Here is a 17,282-nt window from a genome sequence, read left to right as displayed (position 1 = left end):
GCAATGTGAGGCTTCACGCGCCAGTGATTACAGCAGTGCTTCTCAGTTATTTTATGTTAAGGCTCCCACCCAGGAAGACGTAAATGCCCCCCCATCTCTCTGCCGCTACTGTAAATAGTATCATTCGTCTATAAAATTATTATTTTAATTACACCTCTGCCTAACATCGTGCCTTTTTTCTATTAAAGAAAAAAAAGGAGCATAGATCAACTTACAATAAAGTGTAACTTTATTAACATTGTTTTGTTTGTAACAGAAAAGACTTAAAGTGCATTAATTTGCCTTTATTTGAAAAAAAAAGTCACATCCAAACTGTAAAAATACACTCAAAGTACATTTTTTGCCCATTTGATACTGAAAAATAAAATAAAATCAATAAATAAAAATACATTAAAATTGATTACCAACATTAACTCATGAGGACAATATGCCAAACAATTTGACCGAAAAAACAGTAATGAATTGAACAAAAAATGACTGTGCCATTGGACAGAGGGACAGTTTTTATTTTTGCTGCAGGCAGTTTTCTATATTGTGGGGTATTTTGCACTGAGCATGCTAAACAGTACTTGCTGGTGTAACACTGACAAAGTGGGACGATTGTTGGCAATATTTTTCGATGAAAAACAATCAAGCAGCTTATCAGTGAGATTAGGGTCTAATGTCTTTAAATAACGTATTAATTGATTTGGCTTCTCGCTGTCCACTACAAACATTTTTAGACACAGTAAACAGAGCGGTCTTTCCTCGTCCCCCACTGTATTAAAAGTCAAAGCCAAAAGCCAAACCGGCCGAAAAACGTCACATTCTTGGCAGCCGGGGGAGAACGAGAGGTGAGGGCGGTCGTCGTGACGCTCCCAAGCCGAACATGGCGCTTCTCGGGCGGACACGTGAGAACCGGAGAAGACAGTGGGTGGCTCCATGAGCCCGGCCTGAAAATGGCGCGCAGTTCTTCCTATCTCTTTACTGTGTGTTCTTGTTTGGTTCAAAATACTGCGCACACTCTAAAAAATGAGAGCGCCATTGCCACCCACTGAGTGGATGTGCAATGACACTTTATTCTAGTACAGCAAAAAAGTATGTTCCCCGAGGTCACATGTGCCACCCCTGGATTCACTCTGGGCCACTATTTGAGAAGTACTGGATTACAGGAAGTGAGAGAAAGTTCACTGCTACACTAATGTTGGGTTGCTGAATCAGTAATACTGTATTATGAAGTGTCGAGAGCAGAGGTTGCGCTAGACATTTTCGTTGTCTGTCATTTTGACTGACAGGGTCATAAAAATCCGGTCATAATCCATTTTTACCTGTCACTTAAATTTTTAAAATGATAATGATGACATATTCAATAGTATTTAGTTTTCATTCATTTTTAATTAATATCGTAATAGACACGGAAGTCGTGGTATTTTTCTCCCTCTTTTTACTCTGCTTACCGCCAACAACACCAACAAAACAACTCCGCCCCCAAAGAAAAAGAGGCAACTATATAGACCCCAATCACCAACGTCACACAATGATCTTAATTGTGGTTGTCAGCCCCAAATCTTCTAAATATTTATTAAATGCATCTTACCAGATATAAAATGACTACTACATAGTCTGTGGTGATTGTTTGGTGCCCAGATTTCTTGTCGAATTACAGCAGTCCATCTCGCTCTCCTCTTCGGGTCTCTCAGAATACGGTAGAACTTCAAGTCTCTCCGTCTATCTTCTCTGTTACTGCAACCAACCGCCACACCCGCCTTCACCATTTTGATTATTAATGTTAACGAGCAGAAAAACACGCCGTAATAGGAGGCATGTACGTAGCGGTAATGTGTAAACACGACGAGCTGACATACAATATGGCGGCTCCAGTCAGGGGGGCTGAGTTGTGACGTCATGTGATTTGGGTCTATACACAGGCGACAATCTAGTCCACCAATTGGATGACGCGCTGGCACACCGGGTGCACCAATAAGAACCTCGCGTTGATGTGTCAATCACGGTGCCGCCGCCAGACCCCGGTGACGCTACAATATTCTGACAGAATAGCCAATGACGTCATGCATTAAGAGAGACAATAGCTAATTAACATGCTCACTCGCCACCCTGTGGTTGGGGTGTGAATTGCAACCTGTCAAAATGACGGATGGACTTCAGTTTTTTCCGTCACCGTTTTAAAAAACCGGTCAACAACGGAAAATATTCGGTTAACACGACCCCTGGTCGAGAGTTAGAGAGTCTTTTCTGTTGTTAGATCCAGGGGGCCTCCGTCATAGGCGAGTAAATGAAGCAAGCCAATTGTATTCTTCGTATTCTTTGTTGATGAGACGTTACGACTTAGGACGAAGCGGTAACCTACCAAATTTTCCAATTCATTACAGTCTGCTTCCTCCTCATTCGATTTTGTTTAGTTTGTTTAAAGAAAATAAATAAGTAAATGACACAATTTATATCAGCGCTTTGCCCACAAAAAAGAAATCCTAATCAGCAGCACTTTTTTTTTTGTCTGATTTGTGTACTAAGAAATTCTTTTTGTGTTATCCTCAGAACGTTTATTAAAAACTTTAAGTCAGGAAGCTGTAACAAATTATTGAATTTTGTTTTCATTGTTATGTACAACACGACTGAAACAGCCTCAAGTGAAATTTTGAAGGTAATTGGAAAAGGAGCCATTAATCCTACAAATCAATTAATCATTTAAGTAATCGTCCGATTAATTGATTATAAAAAATTGTCTCAAGTTGCAGCTCTACACAAAAGTATAGTACAGGGGCAGAGCTTGTGGAGTTGTTGGCAGTGCGCCCGCACCAGGGCCTCTAGGTGAGCCCGGTTTGCGGGCGCAAAGGGGGCCCAGGTGGGCTAAAAATTATGAATGGTTACGTATGGAGCACTAATATTGTGTTTAAGCGGGCGTACAAGTTACAACTGGCATCAAACTCTCCGCTAGAATGAGGCTGCACACCTACCAAAATGTTCTTTAACTCGTCAATGCAGTTTTTTTTCCTCAGAAATTTTTTGGCAGACATCTTTTGGCAAATACGAGACATATGTTTATGATCTTTTTTTGACACCACTGCTTTTTGCCGGGGAATTTTCCCATGTAACCTATATCTTTCAATGGTAAATGGTGTTATACTTGTATGGCGCTTTTCCACCTTTAAAGGCCCTCAAAGCGCTGTACACTACATCGCCATCCACCTACTGGTGACGCAGCACCAGGAGCAACGTGGAGTTCAGTATCTTGCTCAAGGATACTTAGACGAGTTCATCTGGGTGGAGAATCAGACCCACACCCCCTGGGTTGGGGGACAACTACTCTACCACTGAGCCACGCCACCCCATGATAGACTTATTGTCACACACTTGAAGTCATGTCAGTTGGTTGGCACTCCTGGGAAGGGTTCCCACTGTTCCTTTTTTTCTCCATTTGTGGATAATGACTTTGACGGTGGTTCTAGAAAGCCCCAAGTCTTGGACTGGCTTTGTAAGTCTCGTCTTGTCTAGACTCATTCCGACTTTTTTTTTCCGTCTTGAATTTCTTTGGATCGTGGCATGTGATTGTTTCTATAAGTTGTGTAGCCTACATTGCTTTGTCTGACCTCTTCTATTTGAGTGATTTCTTGATTCAACAAGAAATCACACATTTGTGTATGTGTGACCAGTGAAAATTAACTTAGCCTCGCTAAAACTGTTTGTAACTATGACTTTGTGATTTCACAAGGGGGGCAATTACTAATTCCATTAATATTAAAAATGGTTTGATGAACTAAAACCTTTGTGTGTGATAAATATGCAAAAAAACACTGAAACCAAGAGAGGAGGCAAATACTTTTTCATTTCATAAAGTGCGACAATCGCAAATTTCTTAGACCTATTAGGCCTAATGGAAAATTCATGTTTAAACACAAAAAATGACACCTTTTATGAGCACAACCATTTTGTGATGTCAGTTATACTTGCTCACATTGTGAGTATGTCTGCCCCCGCTTCAGGAAAATACTTACTGTTTTTTTTTAACTATTTTTCTACACTGTTACTTAGCAGAAAAATGAAATTCTGAGTTTTATCAATAATTGTACAAGATTATTGCCAGTGGAATGCCCATGATAAAGGTGTTGTCTTGTCTCTTCAAACAGCATGGTGAGTTGAGGTCATATCCTGCTTCCTCCGTGTGTATTTTCATAGACAATATTATTTTCATCCCTGGTGTTTCTCCACCATATTGCCCATGTTTTAAAAAAAAAAAAAAAAAAAAAAAACATGAGGATTGACTCTGCATTGTTTCATTTGTGTGTGTGCATGTGCGCACCACTCTCTCAACCAATTTTGCATGGTCAGGGTTTTTACTATGCTAAGCAGCAGCTTTTCTGTGTGCAGGGTGCTGCTGCGAGTCAGAATGCTGTACTACCTGAAACAAGAGGTGATAGGCGACGAGGCGCAGAAAGTTCTAAACAACGTGGATGCTAGGTGAGTTGCACCGAAACTTACTCCTGGAGTGTTTTAAGCAACCAAGATGTGAAATTGATGGAATAAATATTTAATCAGGAGAGACTAATTGCATAGCAACAGTAAAGGACTGGTTTTGAGAGCTGTACCTGCTCTGAAAATGGAAATCTTTCCTTCATAATCAGAATTGATTAATCTTATCAATTGGCTATAGTTGGGCTTTTGTAACGATATCACGATTAGACTATATGCATGCCAAGATCAGAATATATTTTCTCATAACCATATCCTAAACACATAAGTTTCACATAACAGTAAAACTAAATGTTTTTTTTTAACACGTCATCAGGCACATCGCCAAAGGCAACCCTTTTCAGATGCATTAAAAAAATTACTTGCTTTTAAGCCATTAACATTGCATCGTCAAAGAAAGTGAGACATTTTCAATTCTTGAATTTATCAGTAATTTCATTTGTGAGAATTTGGAGAGTGACCGGTATAATTGATTGACCATATGTGGATTTTGTTTCTCACAGAGGCAGGCCACATAATATGAAAGAGTGTTGTTTTTGCATGTAACCTGTTGAAGACTTACTGAATGCAGCATTAGACAACTATAGAGCTCCACCTGTTGGCACATTGTATAACTGCATCGGGATGGGTCATCAAAACAAGCTGTAGTTACAACATAGCAATACAAATCGTGCGTTTCAATTTTAGTCTTTGAAGAATAAAATAACAAATGATGTATACATTACATATATGCATACATAGGTCATATTGAGTTATCTCTTACTCATTTGCTCCTCCTCCAGTGAAATCAAGATCTGGGTGCCAGAGCCAGACCACTCAGAACTGCCAGCCTTGTGGTGGGATACTGTGTCTGACAAGTGTCTGCTCCTGGGAGTCTTCAAGCATGGTGAGTGTGTGCCACTTTATCTTGAATGAACCTAATAACAATTTTTTTTAAATGTGGGAGAAAAACTTGAGTACAGAGCCAAAACTCTCCAGACATGAGATACCATTTTATTTTTTACAGGTTATGAGAAGTACAATACCATCCGAGCAGACCCCGCACTGTGCTTCCTAGAACGGGTTGGCCGACCGGACGACAAGGCTATTGCTGCTGAACAGAGAGGCAACGATTTTATGGACGGGTGGGTAGAAAACATCAAAATGTGTAATTTTTTTTATGATAAAATATCTATATTCCTTGAAAGTCAGACATCTTGTGTGCCCGTCTGCAGGGATGTGGACGATCCTGAGTACAAGCCTGCTCCGGCCCTGCTGAAGGACGACATGGAGGTAAACTTCACGCCTGCCAAAGGCCAACACTGTCTCCTCTGAAAAGGTGGATCAATAATCAGTCTGACAGAGACGAACGCCTTCGCTCTAGGCACTGACACAGCGATCACGCCTGTTCTCGTTACTCATTCAACAGAGTCTTGCTTAGTTGTTAGCAAGCAAACGATACACAGTTTTATTTTCTACATCCGGATTTCCTAAAACATCATGATGAGATGAGATGAGGAATCCTCCTGTAAATTAACACATTTCCCCGCAGGATGACGCCTCCTCTCCTGGAGACTTGGTTGTCACTGACAACGCCGGAGGTGAGTATTAGTCACACATAAATCCTGCGCATTGTCAGCATGTCCTGGAAATTCCATAGACATTAATTAGCTGAAATGCTCCCCCGCAATCCTCTCCTCCCAAGACTCTGTTCCTGGAGCAACTAGCGCCTACTGGCCTTCGTCTTCCTCACTCACTGCCCGATTGAGGCGTCTGATCACGGCCTCACAACGCTACACCAAGAGTCGGCAGATCCTACAAATCCATCAGGTGCAGTCGCATTCGCAGTCGCAGCTGGCCATGATGATGTCTGCGCCGCTCGGCCCTCCGCCACCGTCGGCGCCGCTACTGCTACAGCCAGCGGCTTTCAGTGACCCGCTTAACACCAAGATGGCTGCCAAGATTGAGCGTCAACAAAGGTGGGAAAGAGTGATTGCGGGGAAAAATATTTTTTTTAAAAAAATGTACCTACATTTCCAATCACAATAGATGGACCAGGCGGGAAGAAGCCGACTTCTACCGGGTGGTCTCCACATTTGGCGTGGTTTTCAACCCGACGGTGGGCCGCTTCGACTGGACGAAGTTTCGTGCAATGGCACGGCTGCACAAGAAGACTGACGAGAGCTTGCAGAAGTACCTGTGCGCATTCGCCGCCATGTGCCGACGGGTTTGCCGCCTGCCACCCAAAGATGGAGGTCAGAGGATACACACGTTTGCCTGTATAGTACAGAGTACAGAAGTACCTCTACTAACAAAACTAATTGTTTCTGGACGTAGTTTCGTAACTTAAAAATTCTGTAAGTAGAGATGCGTTTTCTGTGTCAATGCCATAATCCGTTCCAAGCACCCCAAAATTCAGACATAAATCTTTTATACTAGGGGTGTGACAAAATATCGAAATGGTGATATATCATGATACTTTGTATCCCAAAAGGTAATCGATATGCTCCTGCCAAGAATTGAGATATCATTTTAAAAAGGTGTCAGTGTAAAAAATGAAAAGGAACCAACAAGTTGCTACCAAAATCTTCCACCATAATAGTGTCTCAGTTAACTCTAAGGCTGCATTGACGGTGCACGACACCCAATCCATTTAGACTTGGAATGTTCGTTCATTCTAAACCAGAGCATTCAGTCATTCTGTCCGATTTTCAGGGCATTTACAGGTCACTTACGGTTCATTTTAGGGCATTTGCAGGTCATTTCCTCTTGAGTTTGAGGGGCCATTTACATGGTGACTCTCCGAGAATAACGAAAATTTCAAATTTGCATTTATATGGGCCCGTCTCCATTCGAACAATGTCGCAATTCCGCATGAAATAGATATAGTATTTATGCCAGGCCCTAGGGGGCAGTGCAGACTTACAAGGCGACAGCGAATGATGCACTTTGACCCCACCAAAGTTCCTCAGCCCGGAAAAAAATATGCCCGCCCACTCGATGCAATGGCATTTTTCTTTAGTTCAAAAAGGCACAAAAATGGAAACATTCAACATATTTAATTTAAAAATATTAAATTACAGTAAATTAAAGCCAACATTCCGCCATATTTTCTGTATATAATGTTTAATAGTACCGCTGCACACGCCCAATGTGACGTGTACGAGTGCTGACGTTATTGGCGGGGTCTCGCGCCGCGGGAGCCTTTGATATGCATGCGGAGCCAGCCCCCCTCAATCCCCCGCAATCGAATTCTTCCACTTTGGAGGTAGGATTCAGAATTTTTCGTCTTCACAGAGACCATATGCACGCGAGGCCACTCCGCAACACAGTCATTGCATCTTCGTGTCGCAGAGTCGCCATGTGAACTGCCCCTTAGTCACTGCCTATTCATTTGGGTGATTCCCTGGTCACTTCCTGTTCTGTAACTCAAAATAAACAGGAAGTGACCCATAAAATACCCCAAAATCAACAGGAAGTAACTGAACATAGACAGGTAAATGACCTTAAATGGCCCACAATTACTTCATTGCCTGGCATTGGCTGCCACTGATGGCCATAGACGTTCAATCCGTTTGAAGTGGGAGGGATGGGAGTAAATGAACGAATTTCCTTCGTTCAAATGGATTAGACGTCTACTAATGATAAACTCTATCTAATTCACAGCAGAAGCTTGTTTTTCTGTTTATTAGTTTTTTGTAGAATATCCTAGAATTATTTCCTGACCAATGCATCGATAATCGTTGTATCGCCATATCGTCAGATTATCGTTATTGTGAGCTTTGTATTGCAAATCGTATCGTATCGTGAGGTACCAAGAGGTTCCCACTCCTATTTTATACTGTATAAAAATGCATCAAAACATGTTACAAATACGGTACATGTTACAATTAGATTATTGCACAATAAACATAAAATAAGAGTTGTGCATAATGTAAAAAACTAAGAATAGAGTAAAGAATAAAAGTTAATACATGTAAAGCTGTCAGAACACGAGAGCGAATGAAGAGGACGCTGGGATACACACATCCCCATACAGTAGAGGTCCCTCTTAGCCAAATGGATGCCAGGAATAGTAGGCAATAGTCAATGGCACAACAGCTATAAGTATACCGTATTGGCCCGAATATAAGACGGTGTTTTTTGCATTGAAATAAGACTGGAAAAGTGGGGGTCATCTTATATTCGCCGTCTAGACGTTATACCCATTCATGAGGCTAGATGGCGTCAGATATCATTGAAGCGATGTTCTGTCATGACTGATCTCAGCTACTCTCAAGTTTAACCAGTTTGCATTATTTTATTGCATTTTTTTTTCCTTATTCAGATTTGTTTCAAAACTAGGTACAGTTAGACTTCACTTTGATGGTTAATGCAGTTATTGCAATTGTGTTTTTTTATCACAATAATTTATTTACATTTCAAAAACCAGAAGCCATTTATTTACGAATGGGATTGCACTTTAGTTTACATATTTAAATGTTCAGATATTAAGATTTGAATGAGGCAAAATAATATTCTATTCCTATCAGATATATTGTTATAATCATTTGTTTCAGATGTACTGTATTATTTTCTGTATAAAAATTAATTTGGTGTTCAAAGAGTCTTTTTTCAAACTTGAGTCTTGAAAAAAAAGGGGGTCATCTTATCATCAGGGCCGTCTTATATTCGGGCCAGTACGTTATTATGTTTAGTAAACTCTGGGAGCTGCGAGTACCAGCGTTACTGTATTTTTGCCTTTAGTATCCTGAAATGTATTTTGTAACAAGAGGCAATATTTTCCCATTAAGACGTGTGTTAAACAGAAAATTTCGTATGTAGAGACGTTCGTAAGTAGAGGTACCACTGTAAGTCTAACATCACCATAACAACCACAGACGGGGGTTAGCTAGATTGTTGAGGCTAATTATTCTCAAGTAGCTTTGCCTGAAGAGAAAAGCTCATGAACCAATTATTTGAGTATGCTTTTTAATAGCTAATATTAAAAGCAATTGAAAGTCAATTATCTGTTATGTTCCCTCTAAAAATACTAATTTTAGAATCAATTTGTTCTTCAGTTTACAATCCTCCAAAATACTCCCACAATTGTTGATTACCAATTAAATTTGACAGTGAGCGCTTGCACAACAAATTCATTTTTATCAAAAAAATAATGTGCACAGCAATTAAGGTATTGAAAGCCTTGATTATCAGAACAATTTTTTTCAATAATGGAAAATGCCATTATACTGCTCCAGACCACAGCCTCATTCAAGTTTATTCAAGCCAAAACTCTCACACATATAAACACACTCACTCATGCACACACATTGCATTTATGTGTTGATGTATGTGCCTTTACCTATTGAGTGAAGTCAAGAGCTGCAATCTGTCTGGTTGGCGTTTTGATTCGTTCACTTCCATTGACGGTGATTAGAAGAACCAGAGTTGCTTTAAAAATTAAGTGGTTTTTCATTGATCACACACAGGGTATTTGCGGGGTCGTAAAAATTCTACAAAAGTCTTAAATTTAATAATTTGAATTTAAGGCTTTAAAGTAGGAGTGGGAACCTCTTAGTACCTCACGATACGTTATGATTTGCGATACAAAACTCACGATAATGATGATCCGACGATATGGCGATACAACGATTGTCAATACATTGGTCAGGAAATCATTCTAGAATATTCTACAAACAACTAATAAACAGAAAAAAAGCTTCTGCTGTGAATTGGAATAAGTTTGTCACTAGTAGACGTCCAATCCATTTGAACTGGGAGGGTGGCAGCGAATACACAAACCTCCCATTTCAAACGGAGTGAACGTCTATGGCCGTCAGTGGCAGCCAATGCCAGGCAATGAGGTAATTTTGTGCTGTTTAAGGTCATTTACCTGTTGATTTTTCATTACATCCTGTTGATTTTGGGGTATTTTACGGGTCACTTCCTGATTATTTTGAGTTACTGAACAGGAAGTGACCTGGGAATCACCCAAATGAATAGGCAGTGACTCAAACACAACAGGAAATTACCTGTAAATGCCCTGAAAATGGGACAGAATGACTGTGAATGCTCTGGTTTCGAATGAATGAACGTTCCCAGTCTAAATAGATTCGGCGTCGTGCACCGTCAATGCTCCCTTAGAGTTAACTGAGACACTATTATGGTGGAAGATTTTGGTAGCAACTTGTTGGTTCCTTTTTATTTTATGTTTTTTAGACATTGACACCTTTTTAAAACGATATCTCGATTCTTGACAGGAGCATATCGATAACCTTTTGTGATACAAAGTATCACGATAAATCACAATTTCGATACTTTCTCACATCCCTACTTTAAAGTGTCTAAGATTCTTCTAAAATCTTATAAAAGATCCTAAATACAAATTTGAAAGGTCTTAAAAATCTATTGACTATTTTTATTTAATACATGCATGAATGTCAGTATCTCGTTTTAAATGTTTCAATTTTTGAGGATGCTATAACGCTAGGGCATAGGTTTGGTCTCAATATTGGTAGGGATGATATAACAGCATAACCTGCATGTACACGTTTTGCAGGGGATGTGACATTAATAAGACCAAACATATTTGGTGAACGGGGGTCGGGGCTACATTTCTCACCAATATGAACCTAATTAACTGATAGGCTAAATGATTAATGCAAATAAATCTGTATTGATCTATAGTAACTTTCACACTGCAAATTTATAATGTGTCAATCCGACATTTTTTGTTAAATCTATTCAAATAATTTTCTCCCATCTTGTTTTGAGTGTTAAAGGCTAGTTAACAGATTAATGTGTCAGATTCTTCCACCTACTTTAAGTAAACATTTATTTTTAATGTTTGTTTGTATTGAGCCCATACATCTGAAAGATGGTCATTTTTCACCTAAATCAAGAAAAAATTGCTTTCAAACAATGTTTTGAAAAATATTCTTGAAATAAGAACATTTCTGACAAGGTTTTCTTGTAGGATTAAATATCCAAACTTTTTGCTTAGAAATAAGTCTGTTAACGATCTTATTTCCAGCTAGCTGTTTTTCTTATTTCAAGAAATCTGAGTAAAATTGACTTGAAGCACTGTAGCAGTAGCAAAATTAGTGGTGTGTTCCCCACCTTCACAACAATGATGTCTTTTTACATTACTTACAGTGGCTGCTGCTAGCGGGAAAAAAAAACTCGAACACAAGCAGGTTTTGCTGTGCGCGCGCAGTTGCGTGTTAGCAGCTTAGTTACCATAGTAATACCGGTGAAAAGCCGTTTTACACTAGTTACATACAGGGGTAAGTCCAAATGTAATGATTTGTGGCTTGAGAACGTACAGTTCAGCGCATGGTTGAAGTCTGTGGAGGGAAACTCGTATGAAGCACACTGCACTTTATGCAAGAACATTTTAAAACTTGAAACATTGGGTATCAAGGCATTGGGATCCCATTGCAAACCTGAAAAGCACAAGGCAGTCATAAAATGCCAGCAGCAAATGCCGTTTGTGGTTCACATGTTGGTTCACAAAAGAGAAAGTTGTAGTGTGTTTGGTTAGGTTAAGCATTTTGAATCAAGATATGAAAGAGCTGGGAATAAATTCATATACTTTGCAAGTAATTCAGTGCCTCCAATTTACCTTCATGTCTTTTGTACAATTTTTGCAGGTATCGATGTGAAATGGGTCTTAAAATGTATTCATTATGGTCTTAAAAAAGTCTTTAAAATGCTTAAATTGGGCTTGTGGAACCCTACAGAGACGCTGCACACAGTAACTTTGGCTTATTACCACTTGGAACACAGAGACTAAGGAAACACATCAACAACCTTCCTAATGTTCTAACGGCTTATTTTTATTTTGTAAATGAACTCATTCCATTGTCGGCAATAAACGCCCAATCCATGTTGACTGGGGGAGGCTGGTAGCGATCCAGTGATGCTACTGGTGTGACTGTGCAGCTGCATGAAGAACGTCACAGAAATCCAGCTCATTCAGTAGAGAGGCCTGCACAATATATCGTTTGAACATCGCCATCGCAATGTGCAGATGCGCAATAGTGCCATCGCAGCACGTGTGATTTATTTATTTTTTTGTAAACTTTTGTTTTTCTTCATAAACGCAGCAATTGTGCAGGGACATGGCCTCCTGGATCCTTTATATCTACCAATCTTCATCATTCACAGACACTAGGGTTGTCCCGATCGCCTATTTTTGGAGTCCGATTCACCAGTTTCTGAGAATTTGCCGATAGCAAGTCCTGATCCGATTTTTTTTTTTTTTTTAATGCTTTGACGCTCACACTGCCGAGAACAGCCTTTCACTTAGACAATGAATGAGTAGCCACAGCACATTTCAGACTGTGTACCAAGCTTAACAATGATTAACACATTTGTGCCTCTAATCGTAGAGATACCGAGGAATCTCTGGACAGATAAAAGCAACAAACCTGACAGTCATTGTTAACTTTAAGTACCAAACGCAAGCTGCACTGCTGACAGTTTGGTCACACAGGAGGGAGGGTGAGAGGCGGTACGAGCATGAAGCAGAAAAACATAAAAACCCGATCCTTTTAACCTGATTCCGCTCCTCTGAAAATGGCGCGATCGGCCCGATTTTCGATCACGTGATCAGATTGGGACATCTCTAATGAAATGAATGTGGTCATAGTGAGTCAGTCAGTCTTCCCAAACAGAGCTATTCAAGTCATCTGGTGAAAATTCTTCTAGTTTTAATATCGCAAACCTCCAAAACGTCGCATTGTCATTTTTGTCCAATATCGTTCAGCCCTAGTGGAGATCCCAGTTAAAATAGACTGGATGTTTATTGCTGTCAATGTCACGGAAAGATGATCAATTAATGCTAGCTATCCCAGTTAAAAGGAGTTTGACGATGACTGCTCTCAATGGCAGAGAATTAATTAATTTAGTGTGACGGTTTGCTCCTTTCAACAGTTACCTTATTTTCTCCATCATTTAAAAAAAATTGCTTCAAAAACCTCATATAAAATAAACAGCGGTTTTAAGATTTGACATGATATGCCAACATGCTCACAAACATTTAATCTTTTGTGTTCAGACGCTGCAGTGGACCCGTCTCTCAACATCCAGCCCATCACAGAGGAGCGGGCATCGCGCACCTTGTACCGGGTAGAACTGCTCCGGCAGGTGCGAGAGCAAGTCCTTCGCCACCCGTTGCTCTACGAACGCCTGCCACTGTGCCAAATCAGCTCCGACTTGCCCGCGTGGTGGGAGACCGGCACCCACGACAGGGACTTGCTCATTGGCGCCGCCAAGCACGGGGTCAGCCGCACGGATTATCACATACTCCGAGACCCAGATTTGGGCTTTATGGCAGCCCAGCGTGCCTACAGCCAGACAAAGGCCGTGCCGCAGCAGCAGCAGTCAATGGGGTTCACGCCGCTCCTGCAACCTCAGTACCAGGCTTCGGCTGTTTCAAACCCTACCCCAAAGGACATGGAGACCGGCGGGGCAATGCCGAAGGTAGAGCCCCTTTCAGAAGGAGATGAAAGCAGAGAGAAAGCGAATGATAGCTGCAGTCCCTCCAGAGCACCGGACACTTCCACAGGAGCTCCGGAGGACAAACCCGACAGTGAAGGGCAGATGGTGGCAGCAAGGACAAAGCCTCTTACGCCCAACTCCTCTGAGAGGAAGCCCAAAAAGGCTAGCAAGAGGGGCCGCAGGGAGAGGCGGCCCTCGGCCACCGACTCGGACGGCTCATCGTCCAGCTCTTCTTCGCGCTCCTCTTCATCTTCCTCATCCTCGTCTTCTTCCTCGTCCCGCTCCGGGTCTAGCTCGTCGTCATCGTCGTCTTCTTGCTCTTCTGGGTCTTCGTCATCTTCCTCGTCGTCCTCATCGTCAGATGACAGTGACAGCGAAGGAGAGAACGGGAAGAAGAAAGGTTAGAAGAAGCCGTTTAGCCAGGAATAATAAAATGCTGAGATGTGCTGCAGCAAAGTGGGAACGCTGTGGTACAAAATGAATTGATGACTGCCATTAAGGTGTCAATCACCAATTTTGCAATGATCGGACATTTGCAGATATTATAAAGTCTGCAATGATTCAATTCAAAGGCCTTTGATAAATTATTACATTATGTACTGTATACATTTAACACAATCAGTTTCATTTCAACTGAAGCATAGGCATAGGTTGTTTTAGGTAGTTTTGAAAAAAATTGGTCAATCTCAGTAATCACCCATATCATATTTAATCGTAATTAGTTTGGCAGATTTTGAACAGTCCCTCCTAATGTCTTTATGAGGGACTATTTTGATGGGAGTTTATTACACTCTAGGTGAGTTAAGCTGTTAAACGAAACACGCATAACAAAGAAAATGAAACATATTGTGCTCTAAAATGCAAAATGACCATATTTTTCGGACTATAAGGCTACGTTCATACTACAGCACGAATCCGATTTTTTCGTGTTTTTCCGACTCGAGTGAGGCATTAACTTGACGGTCTGAACGTGACAAGTCGCATAGAACGGGACCATTTCAAATCCGATCTGGGTCACTTTCGTATGTGGTCTAAATCCGATCTGGGCCACATTTTTCCAGACTGTCGCGGCGGTCTGTACTGTCCAGTCCCGCAAATCGGATTTAATGCAGCAATTACGTCATCAAATAGCGAGAGAGTCGTTACCGTAGCGATGCACCTGTGCGTTATTAGCGCCTAGCTTGCAGTGAACACGGCTTTTGAGGAAGGGCTGAGCTTGACAACAGTCATAAAAAATAAAAATGGGTTGAGGATAAGCCTGAGAATGCTCAGTTTTCTCTCTGTTCCAAGTGAGCAATATTTCAACATTGCCTCCACGGCCGAGAGTCGGGACAAACTGCCCGTGTGTGTGTGTGACGTGCACGGACAGTGCGTGCATGCTATCGATCCATATAAACTTTGAATATAAGCCTAAACGGGGATTATTTATGTCTGTTATTTGTGTCCACCTTTTGAAAAGCAAAATATGATATCCCTAGAATGACGGATGACGTCTGTCATTTGTTTTGATGGTTCTGCACATGCGGGTCTTCTTGCTTAGCGCGTGTCGGACTGAACGGTCTCAATGGATAAAGGCAGTCTGAACGGGCACGCCAAAAAAACGGATATGACAAAAAATCAGATTCGTGCATTAAGACCTGTAGTATGAACGTAGCCTAAGTCACAGTTTTTTTAATAGTTTGGCTGGGGGTGCGACTTATGTGTGAAATTATTAACACATTATTTCATAATTTCACATGTTATTTTGGTGTTTTAGAGTGACACTGATGGTTTGGTAAACTTGTTAGCATGTTCTTTAGGATATAGTTATCTGAATAACTTAATAGCTACAGTATGATACGTTAACATACTGGCCAGGTTCGCATTTTGTTGTTCATGCATCATGTAACATTATCATACCGGACACTTATTCAGCATGTTGTTCTTTATTGTATTTTTATTTAAACTGCCTTTCAAGAAGACATATTTGTTCTATGTGTTGGATTTTATCAAGTAAATTTCCCCCAAAAATGCTACTTATACTCCGGTATGTTTTTTTTTTCCCTCTTCGTTGGGCATTTTATGGCTGGTGCGACTTATACTCAGGTGCGACTTATAGTCCGAAAAATACGGTAATGGTAGACGCCAAATAATTATAAAAACTACTAGGGCTAAGCTATCGAATATTTTAGTAATGGAGTATTCGACTGAAAATTCTATCGATTAATCGAGTAATCGGATAGAACATATCTTTTTTTATGTAAAGAGCAATTATAAATATTCAAGAAAAAACGAGACATTTCACCTAATATTGAACCATTTTCAGACAATGTTTTTAATTTTCGATGTACATTTTTGAAAACTGCTAACAATTGCATCTCAGATGTGACTAGAAAGAAGAAAAAAAACAAATTCACGGCTTTCACTCAAAAAGCTTCTAGATCTTATAAAAAGAAATCTTATTTCCTACCTAAAAATGTCATTATGCCTGATAATACACATCACTTAAAGGTTTTGTGTTTTTCCCAGGTGTGTCAACTGAATTTCCATTTGTGTCAAGTTATTTTTAAGTTCTAGTTAATCAAGTTTTAAGTTAGTTTAAATTGTAAGTAGGGCTGCAACTAATGATTATTTTAGTTGGCAATTAATCGATTAACTAGTTAGTTCGAATAATTGAGTAATCTGATAGGGAACATGAAAAGTTCAAATACCTGAGCTGAGCTTTGAATGGTATAAAAAAGGAAAGAAAGAAAGAAATAATAAGGAGCTATGTACAACAAAAGAACAATGGCTAACTTACATAGCAAAAGTCCACTAGCTTAAATGCTATAAAACGTTTTATTTATTTTTATTTTTTTAAACAATGCTCTTAACAATTGTTCAGATGCAGATTCCAGCACACAAAAAAAAAAGCTAAATAAACCTATAAATTAAATTACGAATGCATTGAAAAAAACATTAGCTCCAACAAAAACTTGGCATATGTTGGTCTTAACATGGAGCAGCTGGATTCAGCTATGTGAAATGAGGCAGACAAGAGGGCAGTGTATCCACCAAAATCAATAAAACTAAATGCAAACACTTTCAAAATAAACCTTTACAACGCCACTTTAATTAAACAAATACTCGAAGCAGCAAAATTTAATTCAAATATTTTTTTCTAATTGAATACTCGAGTTAATCGATTAATCGTTGCAGCACTAAAAACTACTACCGTAATTTTCGGACCATAAGGCGCACCTGACTGTAAGCCGCCACCCACCAAATTTGACATGAAAACGTCATTTGTTCATAGATAAGCCGCACTGAACTATAAGCCGCAGCATATTTACACCAAAAGATATTAACCGGAAACACTTTATTTGACAGCG

At 40.1% G+C, this 17,282-nt stretch overlaps 1 protein-coding gene across 8 annotated transcripts in view; it reads left to right on the top strand.

Moving 5' to 3' along the window:
• chd9 (chromodomain helicase DNA binding protein 9) overlaps window positions 1–17,282 on the top strand; it is a 148,804-nt gene that overhangs the window by 116,064 nt on the left and 15,458 nt on the right. For all 8 annotated transcript variants that reach the window (XM_057846585.1, XM_057846567.1, XM_057846543.1 and 5 more), the window contains 8 exons: window positions 4,366–4,455; window positions 5,250–5,353; window positions 5,474–5,591; window positions 5,682–5,739; window positions 5,999–6,047; window positions 6,152–6,425; window positions 6,496–6,701; window positions 13,490–14,332. In XM_057846585.1, the coding sequence (XP_057702568.1) occupies window positions 4,366–4,455; window positions 5,250–5,353; window positions 5,474–5,591; window positions 5,682–5,739; window positions 5,999–6,047; window positions 6,152–6,425; window positions 6,496–6,701; window positions 13,490–14,332 (1,742 nt within the window). The remainder of the gene's footprint in view (window positions 1–4,365; window positions 4,456–5,249; window positions 5,354–5,473; window positions 5,592–5,681; window positions 5,740–5,998; window positions 6,048–6,151; window positions 6,426–6,495; window positions 6,702–13,489; window positions 14,333–17,282) is intronic.

This window comes from Corythoichthys intestinalis, chromosome 1 (genome assembly GCF_030265065.1).
Source record: "Corythoichthys intestinalis isolate RoL2023-P3 chromosome 1, ASM3026506v1, whole genome shotgun sequence".
In the NCBI taxonomy this organism is placed as follows: Eukaryota; Metazoa; Chordata; class Actinopteri; order Syngnathiformes; family Syngnathidae; genus Corythoichthys; species Corythoichthys intestinalis.
The sequence above is the reverse complement of the archived record's forward strand: the minus strand, read 5'-3'. Positions and strand labels throughout refer to the sequence as shown.